The sequence below is a fragment of the Cinclus cinclus genome, chromosome 6 (assembly GCF_963662255.1).
Source record: "Cinclus cinclus chromosome 6, bCinCin1.1, whole genome shotgun sequence".
In the NCBI taxonomy this organism is placed as follows: domain Eukaryota; kingdom Metazoa; phylum Chordata; class Aves; order Passeriformes; family Cinclidae; genus Cinclus; species Cinclus cinclus.
Window position 1 is genome coordinate 18918888 of NC_085051.1, and position 22805 is coordinate 18941692.

General features: G+C 37.5%; 1 protein-coding gene across 5 annotated transcripts in view; it reads left to right on the top strand.

The window, feature by feature from the left end:
* Positions 1–22805, top strand: part of PPP6R3 (protein phosphatase 6 regulatory subunit 3) — a 50429-nt gene that overhangs the window by 5387 nt on the left and 22237 nt on the right. For 3 of the 5 annotated variants that reach the window (XM_062494189.1, XM_062494190.1, XM_062494188.1), the window contains exons 2-11: positions 8328–8498; positions 13880–14007; positions 15997–16229; positions 17246–17432; positions 18247–18384; positions 18939–19004; positions 19654–19766; positions 20235–20348; positions 21038–21167; positions 22270–22422. In XM_062494189.1, coding sequence (XP_062350173.1) covers positions 13996–14007; positions 15997–16229; positions 17246–17432; positions 18247–18384; positions 18939–19004; positions 19654–19766; positions 20235–20348; positions 21038–21167; positions 22270–22422 — 1146 coding nt within the window. In that variant the 5' untranslated portion in view covers positions 8328–8498; positions 13880–13995. Of the gene's footprint in view, positions 1–8327; positions 8499–13879; positions 14008–15996; positions 16828–17245; positions 17433–18246; positions 18385–18938; positions 19005–19653; positions 19767–20234; positions 20349–21037; positions 21168–22269; positions 22423–22805 lie in introns of those variants that run through there. The other 2 variants (XM_062494192.1, XM_062494193.1) reach the window with 2 other exon arrangements.

Sequence of the window (22805 nt, forward strand, 5' to 3'; positions counted from 1 at the left end):
GTGTCCTTGACGCTGATGATGGGCTCTTGGTTACAACTTTAATCCACATCTAAATAGCTAAAAATTGTTCACTGAACACTGTATTGAATGAAATTTATTTGATAAAGGAGATGGTAAAGGTAACACTAGTGAGAGATCTGCATTTCTTAAGGATCAGCATTAAAAACTAAATGAGTCTTTTCAGGTTTCTTGCCTGTACTGTAAGCGCTAAGGCAGTCTTCTAGAGTCACAATATAAAAGTTTATAAATTTCTCTGGTATGAGTAATAAGTGATTGAAGGCTGAACTTGCTACTTCTCAACCCACTAACGCTTGATTGCTTTAATTACTCGGTAGTTGGGCCGGGTACAGTTTTCTTAATATGACTTCAGTCATAGATTGCCATGTATTTTTTTTCCTGCCTCCTTTCCTGTCTGCCTTATCCAGTATGCCTTCCTGCTGTACTTAAATATGACTTACTTTGAGGACATAACCCAAAAAACTTTAACATAGCTGAATGAGTAGCAGCTACACTTAGCATTGATGCTCTGCTTCAAAAATGCGAATTTATAATTTGTAAAAATGCAAGTTGTTAATTCATCCCTAATGCCTGAGTTATTGACTAGTAAATTTAGTTGCCCAGATTGGAATTGGAGAGACAGGATATTGAAGGCAGACAAGAATAATTCTGAATCTTTTATGTATGAGGGTATTAGTGGAAAAAAGATTAAAAGTCTGAAAAACCCACAGGGTTTATGTATTTACTTATTTATATATTTATTTATTATAGGAAACACCAGCAGATGTTTATTGTGGTGGATACCTTTTAGGGCATAGCAGAAAGCAGTGATGTTAATACCTGTACAGTACTTTTTTTCTTTGAAATGCACTGGTCCACCTTCCCCTCTTCTGGACTTGGGAATTCTGAAGTTTAACTTGCAATCCAAGCCATAAGGCTGGAGATTAGAATGCAGTGGGGTTGGGTTTTTTCACTCCTATGTTGAAGCTGTAGCCCCATGCAACCAGCAATGAAATTATTTATAGAGATAATAAAAATTTGTAATATGGTACTGATCTCATCCTCATAAGAAGAAGGGATTATAGATTATCCAGATGTGTAATTTTTTACAAAATTATTGTAGGTAGTGAACATTGAATGAAACCACTTAAGAAAGAAGTCTTGTTACGGACTTCAAGGCATTTCAAACTAAGTTAATTTCTGTGCCACTTGGCATAGCAGTAACTTGACTTTTTGGAATGGTAATAGGACAGTTAACAAGTCTGTGTGGAACCCTAAGTGTTACTGAAAAGGATAGAAGACTTAAGGTCCTAAGTAAATTGATTTCTAAGTCTTTGGCTCAGCAGGGGATTTCTCTCTAGGGCTCTATCACGTAATGCTGTAATCAATACCATTTTAAATTCTGAGCTTGCCTTTTAAATAGCTTGGTTTCTTTGAAACTTTATGCTTTAAATCCCTTGAGTAGGCATCTTGCAGAGAAGTATCACTGTAGTTTTGTGTAGCTATAACCTATCACTGCTGTTTTCAGTCTTGCATTGGGATGAGTTTTAATTGTGTGTGTTCAGTAACTCCTAGTTAGTAAAGTAATACTTGGTGAGAGTTGAGGCTCTTCTTGAGCAGGAGAAAACTGTTAAGAGAAAGAACTTGTAGGAAGGGATGGATGCTGAAAGTACTGTGGTGAGTTACTGTGTGGTAGCTCTGTCTTGAAAGGGCACAAAGAAAATGAAAGAGAAAAGAGCAAGTTGAAGGAAGGGTCATTTCAAAAAAACACTGTGTCCCTTAACTATGGCATATTGCTTGAATGGGTTTTTTAAACTCTGTTTGCAAGTACATACTAATGTCCTTATGGTATTGCACAGCTGAGGATCACTTCCGTGTAAAAATTTAGACTAATCACTCTTTGGAAACAGTGTTATTAAGAACTGCTGCTAAATCTTTGACAGACTTGCCCCATAGTTCCCACTTGTGACTCCAGGAGAATTCTGAAAGGTGCTCAAACAAATCTGCTCCTCTGATACTCCAGAAAGAAGCAATGAAGTAGAATTTTAAAAAGATTATTTTGAAGATCACAGAGAAAATAGTAGGTTTGGCTTTTTTTAAATGTAACTTCAATTTTTTTTCCTTTAAACTAGGGTGAGTGTTGCATTTGGAAGAAGGTGTCTTACTCTGTTGGACAGTCTTGATTTTTGTACTGTTGTCCAACAAAATAGAAGAATTCCATGGTGAAGGCATTACTTCTGTTCAGTTGAGATACCAGAGGCACTTGTGCCTAAAAAAAATGTGTGATTGCTCTGTGTGTAGTTTGTAAAAGCACAGCATTGCAAAACACGTGTTACTGGAGTCTCCAAAATATAAATTGCCTGTGGAACTGGGGAATGGGAAAGAAAGACAGCATTAGCTTAATAGCCCCTTCAGACTTCTCTGGGAAGGCATGAAACTGAAGTTTCATGATTTTCCTGGGTTTTTTATTTCTTTTCTGAAACATATTTTTGCTTGTACCTAAATAAAAATGACGGTAATTCATTAAACTTATGTAGGTGATAATTGGTGAAATCTTCCCATTCAAAGCATTATTGTCTTAACTTTTCTGAGACTGATCTTAGAAAGCTAAGCTGGTCATGCTTTTTTAGTGCTCATTGTTTAAATAATATTGGGCAGTTTTCTTCATAGTGCTCAATACTAAGGAGGATGTTGAGTCACTATTCAGCTGTCTTAGTCTTTGAGCGAAAAGTTAATTTGTTTGGCATCGAGTACTTAATTGACATTTCATATGTATTAGAATAGTTTTCTAAGTACTTAACCTTCATCCTCAGGATATCTGCAGAGGTGGGGAAACTGTTGTGTAGACTGTTTTCCCTGAATATATAGGGTATGTTCTGTGAAGGAAAGTAGTGTTCTTGTTTGGTTAAAGGCTCAGATAAAGCTGTACAATTGGCACTAGGCTGGGGAAGATTCCAGGTGGCACTAAAGCATTTTGCTAAATGCAGATACCAAAATCTAGAGAAATTAGTATGCTAAAGTAACATCACTCCCCTTGTGTCTAGGTGCTGCTTCTGTGTTTTCTTTCTGTTGCTTGGCATTGGAAGAACTTTTTTACTTTTGTCCTAGGGATTGTACTGTTAAACTTGAAAATGCTGATATTGTAGAAAAAGGTATAGATGGGGCTTAAGCTCTTTGGTAAATCAAGTCAATTTAGTGGTCTTTGCCTGTGAGCAAATCAAAATACAAGATGCTTTAACTTGCTTAAATTGAAGACTAAAAGAAGAAATATCTTCCACTTTTCATTATTTTGGATTTGAACACTCTTTGAAGAGTGTTAGGGATTCTTTAATTTTGAAAAGCAAAACATGTTTATGATACTGTCATTAAAGAAGTATTTAGCTTCTGTATGCATGTAAGGTGGGTTGAATAGTTCTGTCAGTTTTTTCAGGATATGGTAGCATTTCTTGATGTCCTGATTAAAAGAACTTGAGAACTTGCAGCTGTCAAAACTTATTTGAATGGCTTTGTAAAGCTTAGTATGAGGAAAACCAGGAAGATACTCTTGCCCATAGCCTTTAACTAGTGCAGTTCATGTAATTTACAATAAAAATTCAGGTTACCTGAACAGCAGGTCCCAGAAAACTTTATTATTAAACTTCATTTTAATGGAAGTGAAAATTTAAGCCAGAAGTTACAAGTTGCTTTGGATTTAATTTTGAAATTGCTGTCTTCATGCAAGAATCCACTCCAGTTCTGGCTGCAGCTATAGCTGACTGGAGCTTCAGGAGGCAAAACATTGATGCGCTCCTAAAAGCTGCTGACTTAATTTCTGAACTGCAAATGGTCTTTTAGTATTCTTCTTAACAAGACTGGGATTTTGCATGAAAAAATAGAGCAAATAATATACATAAATGCACTGTCTATACAGAAAGAACACTGGTGTCCTGGTTAGAAGTTGCTGAAGTAGCTTTCTTTTAACTCCATGTATTTTTCATGTGCCTCAAAATTTGTTTTATGTCCAGCTTTCAAGGCCTAATCCACAAGAGGAATAGGAGGATGAACTTGAGGAAAAAAAAAAAAAAATCCAAACCCATGCTTGTCTTTGAACTAATGCAGTGAACAGAATAAAACACATAGTTATAAAAGAAACCTGTGGTAAAATTCATGCCTTTCAACTTAAGGCTGTCTTTAAGTTACAATAGTTGTTTCTAAAATGTTCAAACAAAAAAGTTAAGTTTACTGCTAAAGCAGTGAGTTAGTGTTACTGGGGTTTTTTGCATTTCCAGAGTAGTAGTACAGGAATTCAGGACACATTTGCACTTGCAGATTCTCAGCTGGTTGAGGCAACAGTAGAACTGATGCTGAATTGTCCAAATCCAACATCACCCATCTTATTTGAGATTGAGGGAAGCTTTTACTCTGTAATCTTGAACAGGCTTGAGGTGATATAATTTAGGGCAAAGATGGAAGAGTCAGATGCCAATTGCACTGTCCCTAATGGTGTGTTCCCTCTTCCTTGGCCCTGGTGATTGATGGACCCTTTGAACTGTTTCATCCCGTGGACATGGCAGAAAAGCTCTTTTCCCTCTTTCCTCCTGCATTTGCCACTTTTGGTGTAAGTTTTTTTCATTTGGAAATGTCTTGGTAGAAGTTTCATCAGTGTTGGGGAGCCAACAGAGAGTAACTGCACAGCAAGGGGTAGAGCAAAGCTGCTTTGCCTAGGCCAGTTTAGCATCCTAAAGCACTCCTATGAGAAAACATGAGGAATTTCAGTCCTTATCCTCATTCTGAATGTGGATGGTGGCATTTCAGCAAACAAATGTATCCTCTAAGCAAGGTGTTGGTTACTGATAGCCAAAGCATTTGAAGTTTATGTTCTGGTCTAAGTGAGATGCTTCTTAGAGTTTAAAATTGCCTTGGTTATTGTGAAGTTTTTTCTATAAACTCAATTAGCTCATAAATGAGAATTCTAGACTAGTTCAGATGCTGCAATGTCTTGGCTCTTCAGCTCTCACCACTACCAGATAGATGCTTGTGGACAACATTTTCAGGTCAAGTTTCCTTGTAAACTGTCTGTCCCAGGGGTTACTTAATAGGTTTTGGGAAGAAGTACTCCTGATTGTGTGGTAACATGAGTGTTCTAAGGAGTGTACATAACTTTGATTTTTTTTCACCTGACATTTGGAGAGGTGTGGTATGGAACAATGCTGAGTCTTAAATTGCACAGATTTCACATTGCTCTGCTTAAATGTTAACATTAAACAGTTTTGTATTGCTAGACTGTAATTTCACTGGGGCAATCTTTCTGGGCCAGTGGAAGAAGTGAAAAGATTCACTGTTTTGTGCTTCAGCTGTTTTTTCATGTTTGTTGCATAAAAATTCTTGCATTTGTTCTGGCCCAGAGAGGTGATAGAACTAGACCATCCCATGCCCTGTGCTTCCCTTTTTTAATTGTAGTCCAGCCCCTTACATTCCAGAAGAGATGCTGGTGTTCTGCTAGTGGTTTTGTCAAGTTTTTGTAACTTTATTTCAGATATATGATGTTATATAAGTTAATGCATGCAGTGAATTACTGTAAGAGAAGCACTGTTCAGGAGCTTGCAGTTCTTGCGCTTTTTATCCAACATTTGTGCATCCTGGTTACGAATACTGAATACAACCACTTGTTTGGTTTCAGTGTTTGGGCCAATAGAAATGCATGGGAATGGTTGTAGAAACAGACATGGCCCAGTTCATGCAGCATTAAAATGCACAAAATTAGTTCAGTCTTCCTTATGGCAGCTGGTCACATAGTGGTTAACTTCTCTTATCTAAATGTGTGTGAATAAAGTTTGGTAGGAAGTACTTAAAAGAGACTTTCCTGTGCTATTACATTTCATGTGGAGATGGATCCTGCCCTGGGTAGTTGTGCCTTGCTTTATTTTCTGTGTATGTCAGATAAACATGAACGTGGGTGTGGTACTGGTTGTGATGAGTCTTCATAGTTCTGTGTTTGAATGTAATCCATCTGTGTACATGACAAATGCTTCCATCCTGCCTTTGCATGTTACCTTCAGGTCTAAGGCTTTGACCTTCCATCATTTAATCCTTCTCCATGACAGGACTGTGTTAACTTGGCTGAACTATTGCTGAATGTAAGCCATCCCTTGATGTAGGAAAGTCAGATTTAAATAGACTTGTCAGGTGTTTCTTTTTTACGTTATTTTATGGAAAGAACTCCTACGGGTTTTTGGGGGTGGGGGTTTGTCCCTTTTTTCATGGTACAATAATACCTCATCTGTGCTGTGGAGAGGGACAGTCTGTTAATAAACCATATGTACTACTAAGTGTAAGTCAGTCTTTAGACCATCCTCTCTACTCTTGCAGATTCTGAGGTGAACTGAAAAGGTCCTGATTGACCAGAGCAAGGTTCCGGTTGCACACCCTTCACAGGGTGTGCTATAATAATGCATTCCAACTATATTGCTAATTTTGATTACACTGGTAATTTACTATGTAATCCTACTGGATTTAATTCAGAAGCCAACTGTTCTGGTGCTAGATGATGGTATTTAGACACTAAAGTCTTCAAACAAAGACATCCTTGTAAGGGGAATAATCATAGTGGTTTTCATTTGGATAGTTCTACTAAGCAATTGATATCTGTGGATCTTAATGTGTAAACTCTTCTGAAAGTGCATTAAGCTAAGCAGGCTTCTTGCTTTGTTTCCACATGACATAACTGAAGAAGTGATGTTCTCTCCCTTTTTGGAACTCTGCTTTGGAACACAGCACTTTTTAAAATGAGGAAACAATAACTTAGAAAACTTCAGTAAAGTGAACTGAGTCCAGAAAATGTGTTTACTTTTTCTGCTCTAGTTAGTCACTTGACTCACAGGGGATTGGCAGGTCTGTCAGGCATGGAAACCTGAAGGTCTGCAAGTGCAAAATCACATTTAAAGGACCTTTAAGAGAGTTATGGTCAACGTATTAACACTGAGCTTCAGTTCATGTGTATGTTGGTTACTGAAATAGTCTGAGAAATTAAAAATTAAGGTAATTTCCCACCCAAGGTATTATTTGAATCTATGATCTTTAGGTTGGCAGAGACCATCTGTCAAATCACCTGCAAAGATCAAAAACCAGCTTTGAAGACACGGTTCCTTATCTTTAACATGGAAGGCATAAAATTAAATCATTCTCTTTGTCAGAATACTTGAAATGCTTTTGAGGTGAATAGTTTGGTTTTTTCTAGCTCAAGATACATTTGTGACAAACTGATGGCAGAGCTTCTTAGCCGAATGCCAGGTAAACACTGACGTGAGTTAATAAACATGCCTCTAATTTTGCTACCCTTCTTAGTTTCTAGTATTTTATTTCCATAAACAGTATTGCCCACGTTCCCAAAAGAAACCAAAATGTTGTGTTGCTTGAAACCTGTATTATAAAGCAAAATCAAAAAGCCCCTCAAAGTCCTGGAAAGTGGAGGTGAATTTTTGTTTTAGAAATTCTCCCTGCAACTATTACAAATGGCTAACTGGAAAGAAAAGTCAGTTCATAGGATGCTTTCACTTGCCTGTTTGGTGTTGTCTAGAGCACAGACAGGTAAGTGTCAGTCTGAAGCCAGTTAAGGATACCTAATAGAGCTCTTTAATTATTCCAGTGTAAAGCAAAGTAACATTAAATTGTCAGAAATACAGATTTTCATAATGGTGACTGAACGCTGTCTTAATTCAGCCTGTTATTTTGGAAGCCTGGATGTAGTCTGTGTTGGTTTTCTCAAAATTGGCCTGTTTTCAGCTTGAAACTGGCTGAATTCTTAATAGATTTGTGCCAACATAACAGGCATTCTTAGTGCTTAATTTATTTCTGTGCAGCTTTGTGAATAAATGACATTAGTATAAGGGAATAGGTATGAAGATAAGGAAAAAAAAAAAAACTACTGCAGAAAGCTCTAGCAATGGGATTTTTCAGGTCTTCCAGATCTGAAGATGTTACTTTATGGGAAATTGCTAATAGATTTTTTTTTTAAAGTCTGGATTTGTGTTAGATTTTGGTAAAGTGCAGATTATAAAGGCAATTTCATTTCAGTGAGACAAAGAAGTTTCTTCCTTTAACTCCTGAAAATGGAGGAAAATGTTAAAATTGGTTTACAAGTAAATAAGTATTTCAGATGACATGTTGCTTTTCATTTTATTTTCAGTGTATGCTCTGCTGAACGGACACTTTTCTTCCTAGCAAGTTGTTTCCTTTCTCTGTTCATGTGTTGTATTTGTTGCAAAACAGTCCTTAGTGTTCATGCAGTTGTCGAGCTATTGAATAGAATCTATTAACATTATTAAATTATACAATTTTTTTTGTCGTTGTAGGAAGAAATCTGCTTCATCTAATTCAATGCTAATTCAGTCCTGCTAATCTGCTAGTACTGTAGATTGAAAGATATTTTTGCTGTTACCAGGATACCCTGTAATGGGCAAGAAGCCTGAGAGAATACAAAGCATTCTGATATTTTAACTTTTAAAAACTTTTGTGTTTAACAGGTAAGAAACTATTAAACTTCACCTACAGCAGTAGATTTTACTACTCCATCTATAAAGCCTTATCCTAAAGCATTCAGAAACCACTTAAAATTTAAGCTTTTCACGTCCCTGATGTCTGCTAAAGTCACCTGATTTCATAGGTTCACATTTACCTTCTTCAGTTCAGGCTTTGTGGCCATGCCTTCCCTTCTCTTGCAGTTTTGTTTCTGACTACTTTCTAGCTGGCTGATTGTAACTTTGTCTTTTAACCTACCCTGCTCTTGCACTGTCTTCTTTCTCCACCCTGCTTTAGTTTACTGGGACAAGTTCCAGACACACTGTTGTGGATATTCTGTTTCTTTTACAGTGTTTTGCTTTTGTGCCAGGAAGTGTATCTGTTGCCTAACCTTTTTAAAAGAGTTTCAAAGCAAATGTGTTCATGAGCTGACATATAGTAGGTATGAGTTATATTTATAGATTATTATATTGAAGTAATACTGTCTTCTGTAATTTAATTTTTTATTACTAAACTTCATGTTTTAGTGCAAAAGTGTCTTCTGGGTAGCTATGCATTGTTGAGCTTGCATTTTATATTATTGTGGAATCATGTGCATTTCTTAGTGCAAAAATATCTTCATTTTCTTAGTTTTAAAGCTAATTGGCAGAATTCAGAATAGGAAAAATCTGACTGACTTCTGTCACCAGTGAATATTTTAAATTGGTAATTGGCAGTTGATGTGGAATTACTAGAAAATTATTCATCCTCTCTCCTTGGGCAGGAGAGATTAGTGCCTTAATTTGTAGTTATTGCAGGTAATTAAGATCTTTATTTATTAACAATTACTAACCTGTGGTTTGAGATAGTGTAGGAATTTATGAGGATATAGTTGTTGCTTGGTATAAAATTGCTCTTGTAAATTCACTGTAGACTGTAGATTTCACCTGATTTTTGTACTTCTTTTGAACAGTTATGACCTCTTGAATTTTGAGGGATTGGTGTCTTGGAGTAAACTTTAAACAGTTTGGTTTTATTTGCATACTTCAGCAAGTCAAAGCTATTGATTATAGGGGCATTCAGTCATAAGGGAAGGTGTATATGCCCATGATGTGTTTGTTTATATGTGTATGATGTATTACGTAAAAGATCATAGGTTGACAGAGTAGTTAGGGTTGGAAGGAACCTCTGGAGATGATCTAATTCACCCCTCTGCCAAGGCAGGGTCACCTAGAGCAGGTGACATGGGAGCATACTCAGGTGGGGGTTGATTGTCTCCAGAAAGGGAGACTTCATGATGTCCCTGCGCAGCCTGTTCCAGTGCTCTGCCACCCTCAGTGTTAAGAAGTTCTTCCTCATGTTGAGGTGGAACTTCTTGTCATTTAGTTTATGGCCATTGCTCCTTATCCTGTTGCTGGGCACCATGGTAAAGAGTCCAGCACCATTGTCTTGGCACCTAGCTTAGGTATTTGTAGGCAAGAATAAGATGCCCTCTAAGTCTTTTCTTCTCTGGACTAAAGAGGCCCAGCTCCCACAGTCTCTCCTCATAAGTGATGCTCCAGACCTCAAATCCATCTGTGTGGCTTCTACTGGACCCCTCTTCAGTAGCTCCTTTTCTTGCTTGAACAGTGGAGACTCGATTGAGCATAGCACTCCACTGCAGATGTGGCTTCCCTAGCTAGGGCTGAATGGAGGGGCAGGATCACCTTCCTCTACCTGCTGGCCACACTCTTACTGATGCACCCTAGGATACCATTGTCCCTCCTGGCTATAAGGGTACACTGCTGACTCATCCACAAATGTGTTTTTATAGTTCTCATCTAGATAAGAGTGCAGCTGGGATTCATAAATAAGGGAGACTAGGTTGATAAATAAGGGTGTGATTTCACTTCTTAACCATTCTGTAACACTAACAGGCTCCTCCTTCTCATATCTGATAGGGGACAGAAAGTCCCTGTTTAATAACTTGCCTCAGTAGGAGGTGGCACCTTGTTAAAGAGCATGTTAGGAGATCACTGTCTGTCTTCATGGAGTTTTCTGGCATGTTTTTTTCCCAGTCAAGAAAAGACTGCAACATGGAATCTCCTGCATTTCTCTCAAGAGGCTGTAGTTACCCTCTGAAAGTATAGTAGTAGCTAGCAGAGGAGCATATGTGCTGTGAATGAGTATAGTGCCTGGAAGGAATTCTGCCATGACATCAGGAGGCCACCGTGGCAGCAGTGTATGTGGCCAAGTGTGGCTGTTCTGGGAGCTGGGCAGGCTGTGGCCCGGGAGGTGCACTCATGTGGGAGAAGGAAGCTTAGGTAGACTTTTTGGGGATCACTCCCCTGTTCCTTGGGCACAGGGACTGCCCTCTGCCTCCCCTCATGTGCCTAAGCTTCAGCCTGCTCTTCATCCTGTGCCTGGGGTCCCCTGCACGAGACAGTGGCAGCAGTTTTGCAGGAGGGTCAGAGATCCTTGGTAGCCTCCCACCATGCAGCCCCCTGTGCCCAGCAGTGGCTGAGAGGAGGGTGAAGCATCCAGAAATCCTGCTGTGAGGAAAGAAGTGCAGCCAGCCTGCACAAGATCTCCCAGCCTTCCATGAAAGAATTGTTGGCTGGTTTTGTTTCCTTTTTAGTATCTCTTCTAGTTTGTTATGCCCATGGACTAGGAAGGAATGCACGTATTAAATTATTGAGGTAGAGGTGTTTCTATTTTCTGTTCTGTTTAATTCCTATTGTCTTCAAACCACTTATTCACTCCTTTCTCCACAGTTTCTTTGAAACGTCACTAGTTTATTATAAGTAATGAAGTATTTCTTTTCCATTAGTTCTCAGGTTTGTGATGTGAATAGGCTGTTCCGACACTAAAATGGCTAAGTGTTATTTTGTATTCACTTGAAACTTGCATTCTATGACAATTGATCTTACATTTTGTTTAGGAAATGTAGTAACTGTACCGTGCAAGTTCTCCTTTATTACTGCTTTTATTTTTTTGTGATTGTTGTGTGTAATTGTAAAGTACTGTAATTAAATCTGGGGATTTTGAGCACCAACTTGCATCTTTCTTGCTAATGGTACTCAGTGAACCTCTCTGCTCTGGTTGAAAAGAAATTTATTCTGAGTAGGTTAGGCCAGGCAGTTGTAGACAGCAAGTTTACAATGGGTGATGCTTTCCTGAGTACAGCAGGCACTTTACAAAGTAGCAGCTAGAGTGTCTTCTGTCATTTTTGTTTACTGGTAGTTCTCTGTAGCTCTCAGTTTTTTTTCAGACATGTGTTCATGTTTGTTTTAAACAGAGGGTCCATTTTCAATGTCAAAATAAGCACTTTATAAATGCTACGACAGAGTCTTATTACTGTCCATTGATTGGAGAAAAGGGACCCCCTGCCCCAAACTGGAATCTAACTAAACATACCTAGATAGTAACTAGGTGAGGTTATGTGAAGTTTATCTTCATCATTACTTTGTCCTTCCTTAAACCTACCTACTTAATTTTTATGAGGCAAGGGATTGTTTGCATTGGAAATGCTTTTATCATTAAGAAGTGCAAGCCTATCTTAAAATCAAGGACTCCTTAGGTGGTTGCTCTCCTTGCATCCAATAACTAGTTTGGCTTTTGCTAGTTGCTGCACAGGAATTATAAATCCTGTTTTGCTGAAGTAGGCTATCTCACCTAAGATGTGTTTTAATTGTGGAAACATTTGTTGCTGCAAAAGTAACTGATTTTCTTTTCCATCTGTGTACTTGAGCCCTATAGTAAGAAAATACAATAGTGCACAAAGAAAAGTGACAGATTCAGAGTTTGATTTTTTTTTTTTATAATGCGGTAATTGTTACAACTCCTTATGTAGCATTTCTCAGAATTTCACATACTGTAGAATCTTCAGTTTGACACTGATGCACTTAAAGCTTCTCTTGCTTGAAAAATTGAACTGGGCATTGCAGTAAAACCTGCAGAGCTCCTCACTGAAGCTCTGTGTATATGCCTTTGACATCTGTGTAGTTGTCAGGTAAAGATCCTTCAGCTGAAATCCTTCTGGTTTTCATTCTACACTGGTCTGTATGCTTGGAGCTGCATATACTCAAATTTTATGTGGAAATCTGAGGTACCAAGTCAGAAGGAGCTCAGTGTAAAACACCCTTCCCAACTCAAAGGAACTGCTTAGTTTAGTTTTCTTATTTACTGAAGAGACTTCTGGATGCCTTAAAGACTTGTTAGTCTGTTTTGTAAAAGGTTCAGTGTAGGAGATGTTGTCCAAAATTAAACCATATGCTTTTCTGACTGGAATTCACATTTTAGTCTGGTAGCTTGAAAACAGGAATGTGTCTATTCAGGAAAGGTGTGTGACAGCTACCATCACTCGAAGCTAAAGAGAGACTTTGTGATACAACTGTTAGCAACTTTTTTTGATGGAAATGGCACTTAAGCACTTGATCTCCAGGAAGAACCACTGATAACTGTTCACAATACTCCTGCGATTTTCTTTCCCTGTAACAGACGGAAGATTTAATTTTCCTTCTTGGTCTGAAAGGATTGTTTCTAAGCTTTATGTCTTCCATTTAGCACATAATAAAAGTGAGAATTTCAATTACCTGTATGCCAGCAGTTAAAAGCAGGCTTTCTTTGCTTTCTTAAACTTCTTATTTTCAGATTTAAGTCGGGTGTTTATTACATGGAATGTTATTCAGCATTCATTCAGAGAAGAATCTGTTGACAATATTAATTAAGAAGAAACAAAGGCATACTTTTCTGCATATTAGGTGCTACTCAGGAACTTGAATTGTCATAAGTTGTGCATCAGCAAAAGTACTTATGTCAGTCTTGCTTACTGGGAACTTTCAGAAATTATAGAAAACTAGCATGTTACAAAAGACAGTCATGCATGCACCAAATTTACCGTCTTTAACACGTTTTGTCTTTGCACATATGAAAGTTTTTAACATCATCATGGAACATTTTGCTTCTTGTAATTTCTAATCTTGAGCATGCCTTATATTTGGACGTCTTTTGTATCTTGCATTGTGTCCAAAAGTCTTTTTCTGCTCTGACTGAAAGTGAAGTAACATTGGGAGTAATACAACCCATGTGACCCATTGAGGTTTTTTGTAAATTTGAAGGTGCTGAAGTTTTGGAAGGAGCTGACTTGTGAGTTTTGGAAAGAAGGCCTAATGCTGACTCTGTTAATGGGACTGAAATTTGAAAAAATCATGATGATGTTTCAGAATTAGTAGTTGGGAGGGAGGGTAGAACATTATGCTCAGAGAAAAATAGCAATAAAATGTTTTGATTTTAAAACTTCCAATCAAAACTATGCTAGGCTGATTCTAGATTACTGTCGGTAATAATGCCTAAGAAAATTCTCTTCAGGGCTCCTGGACTTTCCCTTTGGCACAGTTTATGTTGTTTATTTTTCCTTATTTCAAAGGACCTGGGCTCCTGTTGAGAAGTGATGGAATAATCTGTGGCCGGCACCTGACATGTTGAGGGAGCAGCCTCTAAAAGAGCTTGCCTGGGAGACAGTTTGTGAAATAACACAGTAACATGTTTGCAGTAGTATGCCTCTTTTTTTGTTATTGCTCTTTGCCATTGTTGAATTTCTCTTGAAATAACTGACTGAGAAATACATTGACGCTATTGAAATGAGCATTAATCACTACAGAGGTATTTACATCTGGAATTAGCATTGATAGTGGTTACTTACAAGGATGGTGTTTTCACTAATTGGGGCAATGGGAGGGATTTGATCTACTTTCAAGAGGTTGAAAAATCCCAATCAAAAAATATCCTCTGGCTTTAATAATGCACTGGTTTCACTTCCTTACAGTAAGTTTATGTGTAGCTTGCATTAGCCACAACCTAGTGTTTTTCATAAATGTATAAGTTGATTTAAGCCACTTTGTAAGATCAGGTGTGTTAAACCCTTCTTGAAAGTTTACTAATACTGCTAGTGCAAAATAATTTCTTTCTGCTTCCTAATCATTTAATACCTGCCTGGGATATTAGATTAGTATCACTACTGCAGTCGCATACATCTGTACATTGCTTGATTGATTTTATTTGAACTCCATATCTTTATAAACAGAAAGCTATATAGTCTAGGGCCAGTTATGAATGTTATAATTTCTGAAAAAAGCTTAAGCAGAGTAAAGTGATCAGTATGTAGTGGTTAAAGCAACAATTAAAACCTTCAAAGCAATTAAAATGTCTCCATAGTGAATATACCAAGCTTTAAAATATTTAGGTTGAGTACTGGGAGTCTTGCTTCTGGGAGGATTTACCACAGAGAGGTTTTTCTAGGTCCTTGAGGTTGTTTCTGTTTCCAAACTGCTCAAGTACTAAATTTGACACAATGCTGTTCTAAGTAGCTGTCGTGTACATGCTGAATCAATTTTAACTTGGAAATAAGTGCTTAAATACTGCATCTTATTTGCAAAAGAATTGGATATTTCTATTCTAATTTTATGAGGTGTTTTGAGTGTATGACAACAGCGTAGTTGGATCATTGCTTGCTCCTGTATACATCTTACAGTTTACAGAAGTGTCCTTGCTAAAATACTGTTCACTGAAATTCCCTGCCTTATTACGTCCTCACAGCTGATATTGCTAATGCACAACAGTAGCTAATATATTGAATTAACCTCTCACATTTGGAAAATATTTACTAAAGGAGCAAAAGGAGTGTTTCTTCCTTGCATTCTTTAAGAGTTCTGCTCAAAACTGCTGCTGTCAATTGTAAGGAAAGTAAAGTTTTTCTTACTGTGTTCTAGTGTATCTAGTATCTCTTTTCAGTCCACTTAAAATTTGCATTCATTTAAGCCCAGTTAATACTGTGTCAGACGTCAAATGTCATATAAAAGCCCTGTTTTCAGGGCTGGAGGGAAATGAAGTGTTTGTATGGAGCTTAATGAGAGGTGAAAGCAAGAATTTATTGGAAATACTGTTGACTGAAATACTCCTTTCTGATAGCACAGTTGTTTCAGTAGCAACTGTTCAAAAGGTGCCTTAGAGAGGCAGAATTAATATAGAGGTGCCAGAGCATTTTATGGGGGAAGATTGTTCATTCTTACAGATCTGTTATAGCCTCTCAGAGTGTTTCAGTGATTGGAGCCACAGCCCTTGACATGTTCGTGTAACACATCTTGGCCTTTGGTATTCCTGCTTTGTCAAGTTTGTGGAGGCTGGAACAATTAGCATAGTGAAATTAGCTCCTGCACTCTGAAGTGTGCTCCCTGCAAGAAAAAATTTAATTCCTCTACCTTTATAGATATTTTCTTCAATGGTAGGGGTAGTATTTCAGTGTAGGTACACTCTGTCCATCTCATCTTCGCCCAGCTTGATTAGTTGCTGAGCAAATTGTTCTGAATCTGACTCAATGCACAGATTAAAAACAAGGAATGGGAGAAGCAAATTTCATACCTTTTTCTTTAATGTAAATTGATGTGTTCCTTTCATGTAGGTAAAACCTTGCCTAGCTCTCACCTTTGGATGTTAGAATACTAACACATTAGCTACTGCTAATATACTGCTATTCTTCTTACACAGACCAGCATGTTTTGGAAATTTGATCTCCATTCGTCATCGCACATAGATACACTTCTAGAGAGAGAAGATGTAACACTGAAGGAATTGATGGATGAAGAGGATGTTCTACAGGAGTGCAAGGCTCAGAATCGCAAACTTATAGAGTTTCTGCTGAAGTCAGAATGTTTGGAAGACTTAGTTTCATTTATTATTGAAGAGCCACCTCAAGACATGGATGAAAAAATTCGATATAAGTAGGAAAACTTTTGGGGTTGGGGGAGATTTGGAGGATGGAAAGAGGACTAAATAAATCTAGTTAATTTGATAGTGTGAATCCCTGTGTGCTGGTGTATAGTACAATATTGGTGTGTCTTAGATTAAGTATGTTTTCAAGAGACTTCATGGAGCTTAGAAGTAAATCATTCTAATATATGCATAGTTTTCAGATGGAAGCTTCTAATCCACAAATGCTTCCAAAACCAGTTCATGTTCAAAGGAGTTGACAAAAAAAGGTCCAACCAGAACTTACATTAAGAGTTATGTAGTTGTGATTAAAAAAAATAGCTGAAAGAAAAACCCTTTTTGGGTAGTATAACTGAATGGTTAACTTTGTTTTGTTGACTTGTAAGGTGTTTTGAAGATGCCATTTAGAAGATGTATGGTACTCCTTGGGAGAATGTCATGAGGGTCTAAATGGTGATGTTTTCCTTTCCAGAGTATGGGCATGACTTCTGGCTTGCTGAGAAGGTTCAAACTCAAAATCCATCCATCAGTTTGTAGACAAGCACTTCTACTGCTTTTGGCCTATTTTAGTGCTGTCCATACAGACAGCTGCTTTTTTTTCTTAAAATGGTGTGTTAAAACAGTGTGAAATAAGCTACACTCTTGGTTGCAGAACTTCACCATTTCTGATAAAACAAGCCTCATGTAAATGTTTCTAGCAGAGTTGGAAATGGAAGCATATAAGAAGTCAGTACTTGAAGAGATGGATTTAATAATATATCTTGAAATGAAAGCTTGCTCTTTCCTTTCTCAACTTCCTTACTGGTGTTGTATGGCTACTGAAGATTGAGGTAGTGCCCTTCTTAAATGAAAACAGAACTTATAGGCTGAATGTGCAGTTTTATTACTTTGTGTTAGTTTGCTATGTTAGTGTAGACCAACCCTGCGTGAAAATTTAGTCAGATGCATTACCATGTTCTGAATTCAGAGATGGAATTATGAGAACTCTGAAGTACGAGTGATGGATAATTTTTTTTCTTTTCCTCAGGTACCCAAACATATCATGTGAGCTGCTTACATCAGATGTCTCACAGATCAATGATAGGTTGGGAGAAGAAGAATCCTTACTCCTGAAACTGTACAGCTTCCTCTTAAATGAATCTCCTCTAAACCCTCTACTGGCCAGTTTCTTCAGCAAGGTGTTAAGTATTCTTATCAGCAGAAAGCCAGAACAGGTAACTTTGCCAACTCACCCATTTTGCAAGTGCTCTGATAACACTGTAGTACTCAGCAACTCTGCTCTAAGACTACATGATTGAGGGATAGCAGCAGAGTCAAAAGAGAGCATTCAGGTTCCATCCTTTTCATTATGCACATGATAAAAAAATACACTTGGATGAGTAGGATGTATTTGATTCAGATTTGCCTGAGATATTTATGGAATCGGTGTGAGTGTCTACCTTTTGGCTTAGCTTAGCTCAATGTTTTATATGATCATATTTTCACTTATTGCTGTTAAACATAAATTACTTGAACCAGTGGCAATGATCCTGACTTGGTGTGAAGAATTATTTAGAAAAAGGAGAAAACCATTTGGAGTCCTTGCTCAGAAATGGATTTTTACTCAGTGCATGTGGTCCAATACTGCAAATAGCTGCAATGATTTGACTTTCAAACCTGAGATACTGTTTGTATAAAGAGTTTTGCTGTCTTGAGCTTTGCTCACTAAGCAGAGATGAGACAAATTCATATCAAAAAGAAAACCTGACTCTGTGCTGGGTTTTAGGTAGGTTATGGTCAGCAAGTTGGGTTTGAGAGGAGACCCAGGACACACTGCATGTAGTATGGATTTGCCCTGTGCCACTTTTGCTGTTCTCTGCCTGGGTTTTATTTTATCTTGCATTGTACTGCAGACTTTAAGTGGCAGAAGTGTTTAAGAAGTTCTCATCTCTTTTGTCAGTTTGGTAGGAAAATGAAATTAAAAGTAATTGGTGTAATTTATAATGTAAAATACATAAAGCAGGTATAAGCTTACTTTTTCATTTCCAGATTGTGGATTTTTTAAAGAGGAAGCATGATTTTGTAGACCTCATTATTAAGCACATAGGGACCTCTGCTATCATGGACTTGTTGCTCAGGCTACTGACTTGCATAGAACCTCCACAGCCCCGGCAAGAAGTGCTAAATGTAAGTAAAATGTCTCAGAACTTTTGTCTGACATGTATGAACTCTAACCTGGCTTAACATCTGCTGGCTTCACTAAGTTTATTTCTTGAATTGATGAAATTAGATATGTGGGGTTTTGTTTGTTTGTGGGGGTTTTTGTTTATTTTGGTTTGTTAGTTTTTGGTTTTGTTGTTTTTCTGAGCTGCCAATACTTTTTCAGTGAAATCCCACTGCTGCTGGGGACAGCTTAGAATCTGAGTGGCTGGTCTCTTCACCAATCTTTAATGTCTAACTTCTACCTGGCAGATGTAAATTTGAAATTGTCTTGGACCTTACCAAACACACTTTTCGCATCAAAATCTGTTGAAATTAACCGAAGATTTTTTTTCTTTTGACTGTGGCTCAGAAATGCTGATTTTTTTCTTTTTTTTTTCTGAAGTACTGTTAATACTTATTTAGAAGTATTGACATTATGACTTGTGATAGTTGTCAAAAGTCTTCTTTCAATATCATTAGTTGATTTAATTTAATCACTCGGGAAAAATTCATATTAACATCTGCAAATATTTTTACAGTGGCTGAATGAGGAGAGAATTATCCAGCGACTTGTGGAAATTGTACACCCATCTCAAGATGAAGATGTAAGTATTGGTCTGATGATGCCTTGGACTGGATATCTAGAACAGAGGCTAGACAGAGTTAGAGAATAAAGTGAGTGTTTATTAAAGGCCTTTGACAGATACACCTTGGGCAGTGCATGAGCCTTGCAGAGGCTGCACCCAAGATGGACGTTAGTCATAAGTTTTCTCTGACAGATATAAGTTTAGTTTACTTTCATATCAGAGGTTAATTGTCCAATTATAGCTTCAGGTAATGAAGTCACATGACCCCAGATTGCTTCTCCACTGGATTCACTTTTTTTCATACTTTTCAGGCCTGAGGCTGTGATGGGGACCTTGGTTCTCAGGCCTGGAAGGATTTTTGTCTGACCGAACTGTGATGGGAGCTTGCTAACACTCTATATGAAGTTTAGAGTTACGCACTAACACAGTGCAGGATCTCAAAAATATAGAAGCTAAAACTTAAAGCGTCATTGGCACTCTCCTGGGTTTATCTGTTCAGCTGTACAGTGTGGTGTTAGAACTTTAAGTTTTACTGTTTTCATCTTGCTTTTTTCAGTAAGCTGATTCCAGTATTAAGCGTGGTTATTTGAGGAGGGTTATGTGGTTTTGTTCACCTCCCTTCCTCCTTGTTATTCTTGTAGTGAAAAGTGCTGTTTTTCTGTTTCAGAGGCATTCAAATGCATCACAGTCACTCTGTGAAATTATTCGTCTAAGCAGAGACCAGATGCTACAAGTACAGAACAGTTCAGAACCAGATCCACTGCTTGCAAGTTTAGAGAAGTAAGCTGATTTGAGTTTTTGAATTTTATTCTCACTTCATAAGAAATTAGTTTTTAAATTTTGACCTTGAAAACCTTCAGAAATGGCAAGCTCTTTTCAGGTGAATTTTCTTGACTACCTATCTGTTTGTGTAATGAAAAATAACTTGGCAAGTAAGCAGAGCACACCTGGAGGATTTTCTGTTGGGGAATGTGAGAGAGGAGTTGTCTTATTAAATCATTTCCTGTGCTGCCCAATTAAATGGTATCTTATATGTGGAGGTCAGCTTGATACTGTGCAGACTAAATACAGGAGAGTTCAGCTTTGTTCTGTTAGTTGTTTTAAGTTAATCTAAGTGTATGTTTCTGCCAGAAAAGATTCTCCTGTACTCCCTTCTCCCTTTTTTTTTATGCGGGTGAATGGTAGTTACTTATGCTAACAGCTGCATCCTGAAGTGGTTTCATCTGTTGCCAATGCTTTTCTTTTCAGACAAGAAATCATAGAGCAGCTTCTGTCTAATATTTTTCATAAAGAAAAAAATGAATCTGCGATAGTCAGTGCAATTCAAATCCTATTGACCTTACTTGAGACAAGACGACAGACGTAAGTGTTATTTTTTCACTTGGTTTTTGCCTGCAGTACTAAATGCCTTCCTTGTGCTTGTGACCAAACCATTTCTGTGACCTGTTGTAGCTGAAGGAGTAAAAATCCAAATCAAGTGATTGTGATTTGCATTACTACACTTTCACCAAATTACTGGTCTTTCTGCAGCTTTTTCTAGTGTGAGTACCAGTAGACAGATCAGACTAAATCAATTTCATCAGTTTGTTTCTGGATACAGGGAGTAGTGTAAATATGTGTAGTGCGGTGACTGAATATTGACTTTTTAAAAGTTACTTGTAATGTTGTTGCAACTTCATTTGGAGAAACTGCTGAACAGATCTCTGGTACATTCAACTTGCCTTGTTTCTGATAGACAAATGAAGCACTTTATCTGCTCTAATAAAGCAAACTAAAATTATTAATTAAAAATTAATAACTATTAATTAAAATCAAAACTATTTTGGGGATTTCAAGCACAATAAACCTAGAAATACTAGGGCTAGTCTTTGGGAAAATCTCTTGTTTAACCATTATGTCACCCTTAATTTTTGTGTGTGTACATCTCTGTGTTTCTGCATATTTTTGTTCTTCTTCGTTATTTTCACATCCTTTCAGAACTGTTACATACCTCAGATGTTTTACAACTAGTTTTGGTACTAATTACCAAATTTTGCTTATGCTCATTTTAGATTTGAAGGCCATATAGAGATCTGTCCTCCAGGCATGAGCAATTCCACGTATTCTGTCAACAAAAGTGTTTTAGAAGCCATAAAAGCACGACTTTCATCCTTCCATGAGCTCCTACTTGAGCCTCCCAAAGTAAGTGAAATCGTGTGTTAGCCAATTAATTGAAGCAAAACTCAACATGTCTGTTTTAGGCAGATTATAACAAACAAAACCCAGTCTGACAACTTTCAGGCAAGCGCCCAGGCTGCTTCCTAGCCTGTTGTGAGCTTTGGCTCAGGCAAACAGTAATAATGAACAGCAATGTTTTGTGCTTTTCCAGCAAAAGCTTTGTTTAATTAGCAAAGTAACCTTGGAGCAATTACTTCTTTCTGAAAGCACCCAAAAGAGATTTGCTGTACATTCTCAAGGGAGGTCCTGTTTTCTGCTTGGAAATCCAGTCTGGATAGGAGCTACAGATGATGGATGTTACAGTTGTTTGGAACTCTGGAGTGGCCCATGTTAGGCTTGTGCAATTCTCTTGACGTTCCCAGGACTCAAGTAGATTAGCTCCATGACATATCCCTGCACTCTAGGCATGTTAAATTGCTTGGGCTTTTTAACTGACTTAAGCAACTTACCTATGTCATGCTCTTGCCAAAGATAAAAAAATGCATGAATAGGGGGGTTTACCTGTGATTCACATTTTCTACTCGCATTTTCATTGGCAGAGTTTCAGCTGAAGCCCTGCACCCTGACCTGAGTGCTGTAGATTTTAGCAGAGAAATTAACGTGAAATTGTTTTTAAATACATGAAGTCAGGGTTGCTGAGGCATTATAATTTTAGACTGTCCGCCTAGCTGTTCTGTGTGTGTGTGTATATATATATATATATAGTAGTAATGTAGAATATAGCTGGATTGAGTGAGAATTATTTCTGAGGTGCTGTCTCCCAATTCCTGTCAAAGTTGAGTGGACCTCATCTACTTTGAGATCCTGTTTGTAGTTAGCAATAATTTTTTTTATCAAGTTGTTGCTTTCGGGTGACTGGTTTTAGTGCTTCCTGTCTGTGGAATTAAAATAAGCTGCAGTATTTGGAATTAAAAGTTGGGGTTTTTTTGCAGGATGAAAGTAAGACAGTTGCTTAAGGACTAAATGTATCTGTTTAAGCACTACTCAGTCATTGTAGTAATGATAAGCTGATTTTTTTAAAGAGACATTTTAATGGGTTTGTATATTAAACTTTTTTCTTTTTCAGAAAAGTGTCATGAAGACAACCTGGGGTGTGCTGGATCCACCTGTAGGAAACACTCGTTTAAATGTGATTAGACTAATATCTAGCCTTTTACAGACAAACACAAGCAGTGTGAATCAGGAGCTTATAGAACTTAACAGCATAGGAGTAATACTGGTAAGACCTTTATGCTGTCGTCTTTATTTTTATGGATTGCTGTTAAGATCTTGTCTGCTTTTTCTGACTCTGCAGATAATTTTCTGGTCTAACTTATTTTCCAGCCCTAATTTTTCATCACCTTTGTGTTGTGATGTCTGTTGCTTGGTTTAAGAACTTTTAATACTAGATTTTACTGTTAATCAATCTGTCTGAGGTCAGTGTTTTCCTCTGACTACTTGACTGGTTCTTACTTGCTACACCTTCATAAATACATGAAGTGGTTTTCTTAATAATCTTATTTTCAACTGGATGTTCTCGAGTTTTGAGCAGTGTTCAAGGCTTCATTGCTATTTTCATTTTTTCCCTAAGGTGTTCCCTCAAAGCCCTTTCTTCTCACTTAA